At 36.8% G+C, this 4771-nt stretch overlaps 1 protein-coding gene across 1 annotated transcript in view; it reads left to right on the forward strand.

The window, feature by feature from the left end:
• Window positions 1–3271, forward strand: part of PARG (poly(ADP-ribose) glycohydrolase) — a 145680-nt gene extending 142409 nt beyond the window's left edge. Inside the window, 3 exon segments of the mRNA XM_019655059.1 lie at window positions 1315–1443; window positions 2076–2206; window positions 2208–3271. Coding sequence (XP_019510604.1) covers window positions 1315–1443; window positions 2076–2206; window positions 2208–2297 — 350 coding nt within the window. The 3' untranslated portion in view covers window positions 2298–3271.
• The last annotated feature ends 1500 nt before the right edge of the window (window positions 3272–4771 follow it).

Raw genomic sequence — 4771 nt, forward strand, 5'->3', positions numbered from 1 at the left:
AAATGTATGTATTTTAGATGTCATGAGTACACACCAGTGCCTTCCATTTTAGTCTATTCTCCTGGAGTTATTTTTTTGTCTTTTACCATTCCATGTTTGTGTGTTCTGTCTTCCACAGAGAAAACCTCAGCTCCCAACAATATCAATACATTTACTCATTTGCTCAATCCTGAAATATATTTAAAAATACTTTCAGGATTGCTTTGCCTATACCACTGTGGTAGTAAGCAAACCTAGTAAGAAGAGTTGGAGATTTGTTTATAATTATTTCCTTCTTGCCTAAGACTGAGGGTATATTAGTCAAATATTGTGTTCATAAGCTACTTGGATTAGTTCTTTAATCCTTTGCATTTTCCTTTACTTTCAGTGTGGTCATGTTATTCTTTTGAAATAAAATTAGGCTTATTTTAGTTTGCTTTCAAGTATAGGTTCCTCCTCATTCCCATTCTTATTGTTTTAATTTTGTTTTTTGAATATGTAGACTATTAACATGCTCTCAAAAATCAAAACTATACAAAACTTATCCTATTTTAGTTTGATTCCCACCTCCCCTTTTATGAAAGAAAAAGATATATAACTAGCAAAAGGCCATTTATTGTACCTATGTTCAGTTTTGTTGTTGTTATTTAAAATAAATTTTGTCTGTTGAGATGAAGATTATAAAGGAACTTAATTTTTGGAAACATACTTGAGGTTCAATGATTTGTAACTTTGATTCCCAGGGACAGTGATTCTCAATGGTTTTGCCATTCCAGCACACCAGGTTACTGTCCAGTGTTTGTGGTAACATTCACTGCTTGCTGCAGGGATCGGGTGGAGGTGGGGTGCTTTCACCCACTTTGAGAATGCTTGCTACAGGGTTAATGAGAACATTAGAACCTCCCAATTACATTGGTCAGGGAAAATCAGAGACTCCTATAATACAAAAGACCAGTGACTATGTAATAAGACAAAATAATTAAATCAAGCAAGTAAGAACAAGAATTTTAGTTCTAGATTAATATAAGCAAGAAAATACCACCTTAGTGTCTTGACTGTACTGCCTTAGATGCACCTTCCTCTATTTGTTTTCTCACCCAGGTGCTTGAGTGGGAATTCTGTAGCTTAATGACATTCTCAGCAGCATGTCTGAAAAGTCACACAACTAGATGATTTATACCCATCCTTATGTGCCATTCCTAATAATGTGTATATAAATCTTTAATGCAAGATGAAGCTGTGGTGCACGAGTTATAATTTAGCTGGTTGAAAGAACTAAAGGTATCTTGATGGGAAGTGTCATAATATAGTTATGTTTTTTTCTCTTTGCTACAGCCTTAATACAGATCCTTGCAGCTGCTGTAGCTGAGCGAGATGTGGTTTATTTCACCTTTGGGGACTCAGAATTGATGAGAGACATTTACAGCATGCACACTTTCCTCAGGGAAAGGAAACTGACTGTTGGTGAGTAGGAGATAGTCTTGACACTGGTATATAGATGGAACATCTGCTAAATCTGGATGGACCACAGTGAATAAGAAAAAATGAAAGTGTGATGGGGGGAGAGGGGGCAACATTTGTAGAATCAGTCTTTCTGGGAAAGCATTATCCACAGTTTTGAAAGAGCATGTTAGCTTATTAAAGTAAGGCCAAGAAGCTGGATTGATGTCCATTTTTATGTTTGTGTATAGAAAACTAAAAGAGGGAAGCTGTGGGAGGGTAAGTTCAAACCTAAGTGACCTCACTGAGTCGTAATTTCTGAGATGTGCCAGCGTGCTCAACTGGTGTGTTTCAGCTGCACGCGAGAGCCTTGCAACTGTGGAAGCTGAATGTAAAGTCAGAGTTGTCACAAACTCCCAAAAAGATGCATGGAAGATGTACTATGTGTGCCCTAATAAGTAGTTTCTTTAAGGTATTTTTAAAAATTTTATCTTTATGTCAGGAAAGCCTTTCAAGCATATGAAATTCCTACTCTATTTTCGGAAGTCACATTTAAGCCTATGTTATTTAGATTAAGATAAAATTGAGTGTTCTTTAGTAGTTTTATCCTTCTCCATCCCTTAATGTGCAAATTGGTCTGATCTTTTATTCTCCAGGAGAAGTATATAAGCTGTTGCTACGATATTACAATGAAGAATGCAGAAACTGTTCCACGCCTGGGCCAGACATCAAGCTTTACCCGTTCATATACCATACCGTGGAGTCCTGTGCAGAGGCCACCAGCCAGCCAGGACAGAGGACCGGGGCCTGAGGAGCGCAGGGAACAGGACTGCCTTCCTCCTCTTAGCAGAAAATTCTGTTTGAATTGTCGGGTGTAATATATAAACTGACTTAATATAAATGTGTATATAATCCACACTTGTACGTAAGGATGCAATCCCTTCCACACACATGCATTTGTCAGTTTGTATACCTAAGCCGCCTCCATCCTGACTTATGTAGGCTTAGATGGATTTTCTTTCCATTTTTTTCTATTTCAGTCTTCATTCTTTGATTGTTTTTTCTTTTGCCCCTCAGGTTTCTTGTAAAATCCCATGAACGTTTGTGCTCAGCCTGTTAGGTTTTTGATGCCTGTATATTATACCAATTGTCTCTGCAGCTAGCAGATGGCAAGGATGCCAGGGAAGAAGTTGAAATCCAAGAGTCCCTTTAACTGGTTTTGCTAAAGATCTCCCCATGAGCCTTTCACTCCCAACTCTTGTTATGGTTGTGTTTGAGTTTTTCAATTTTGAAAATTAAGAGTTGGGGTTTTAGTCATACATGTTACATAATGCAGATCTCCTAGATTAAAACAGTTTTGTATTTAAGACAGAATATTTTCCAAAAATAGTTCCTTTATCTGTTATGGTTTGTCTGTCCTTTTTTCACCTGATCAGTTTTTATTGATAATGTTTTTGGAAACTGACCAAGATGGAAGGAAATAGAATAAAAGAGACTTTTCCCCAAATGGTGTTAAAAAAAGAGATTCAAGAGAGTTGAAGGATTTTGTTGTTTTGGGGGATTTTTTTTCTTCTTAAATTAGGATGATTGTTTATTCCTTGGTGCTTTGAGGCATATTCATATAACCAAAGTTTAAGAACTGGGAACTTTGTGCTGATTGTACATATTGAAATTTCTCTGGTATTTAAAGGTTATATAGTTAATAAATTTTCATTAACAGTCTTTTGTCAGAAACTCCCTTATCATCTATATTTTATATATATAAATATATGTTCTTTAAGTATGTCTCTGTGCAAGCACATAAAATCTAAATAAAATTGGAGTTGTGGGAGATGATTATGTTTAGGCTTTATCAGGGGCTCTTTAAAATCTTTTACTTACAATTGCATTCATTAAAACTGGCAAAAAACATAAATAATAATATCTTTCAAAAGTGAAAGTGAAAGCCAATATCGATTCTGTGTTAATGGAGAGTAGAATTTAATCATAAAAGCGCTTATTTTACTGTTAGAAGTTCTAGTTTAGTCAACTGTCAGGAAAAACTATTGGAGGTCAAATCCTATTAATACGGAGTTTTGGTAGACAGTCCAAACTCCTGGTATCAGTACTGGTGGGAAAAAGTAGGGCTTGGCCAATGTCTATAACTCCTTTGGTTTGTATAGAGATTGAGCAGATAATGGAATTTGGTACCTGAAGGCAGCCAGTTATCATTAACGAAGTTCTCTGCCTTAGTAACTAAGATTTAAATCACCTTTCTAAGTCTGAGATGTCTGGCTGGTATTAAGGTCTTTTCTTTCCTTCCCAGCCTATTCTGTGCTTTCGTAAGCATTCATACTTATATTTTCTTTTTTCTGTCTCCATATTTCTTCCCTGTTACCCAACCCCAAGACTAAGGAAATAGTTCTTTAAAACATTGCATGAAAAGCATAGAATGGTTCATGTGGTAGGTAACTCATTCAGTCCAGGTTAGAAGACCGCCCAGCCTATATTCCAGAACAGGGAATCTGTGACTGCTCTTAATGCTGGGCAGGCTTGGTGACCTGGCCTTCTAACTGACTGCTTCTCTCGCTATGGAGGAGTTTCCAAGAGTAACACCTGCCTAGTTCTTTGTTCCAGTCCACTCTAGGATTGGGACAGTTTGATCAGATGGAACACTACAAGAACTAATGTCCATGTTTTGAGGAGGGAGAAAGTTGGAGGGAACATGATTATTTTGTTATGTGAAAAGAAAAAAAATCACACATCTAATTAACATTTGTATCTATTCTAAGACATTTAACAGCACCTTTTATTCTTTTTAATTTGGGGTTTATTGGTTTATTACATGTGTTTATCCCTCCCTTTACTCTATTGAGGCATGAAAGGATATTTTTAGTTTAGAATTCTTTTTAACATAGTTCACTTGCTTTTCACTTTCTCTCTAGCCCACTCAAATGTACAATAACAGTTTAAGGAAACAATGTGGAGGAATGGAAAGGGCCTGAGATTTTAAATCAGACAAACTGGGTTCAGATGCTAGCCACGTCTCTAGCTAACATTTTCACCTGTAAACAACTGAATTTCTGAGCCTTACTTAACTTATCTAGAAAATGGGCTATTAGCACTTACCAGGAAATACTGTATATAAAGCAACAGTCATCGGGCCTGGCACACATGGCACACACCTACTGTGCTCTATAGTTAGCTACTGTGCTGAGTTGCTTTACATATTTGCTTTACACATTTTTCCAATGAGCTAACAACAGATGCCCAGAGGTTAGGAAATACCATCTCAACCTCCGGGAGTTCAATAGGAAAGGAGACTCGCTGTTTTGTCTCTGAAGGGGATCTGATTGAGCAAAGGCTCTGATAC

This window comes from Hipposideros armiger, unplaced genomic scaffold (genome assembly GCF_001890085.2).
Source record: "Hipposideros armiger isolate ML-2016 unplaced genomic scaffold, ASM189008v1 scaffold_235, whole genome shotgun sequence".
NCBI lineage: Eukaryota > Metazoa > Chordata > Mammalia > Chiroptera > Hipposideridae > Hipposideros > Hipposideros armiger.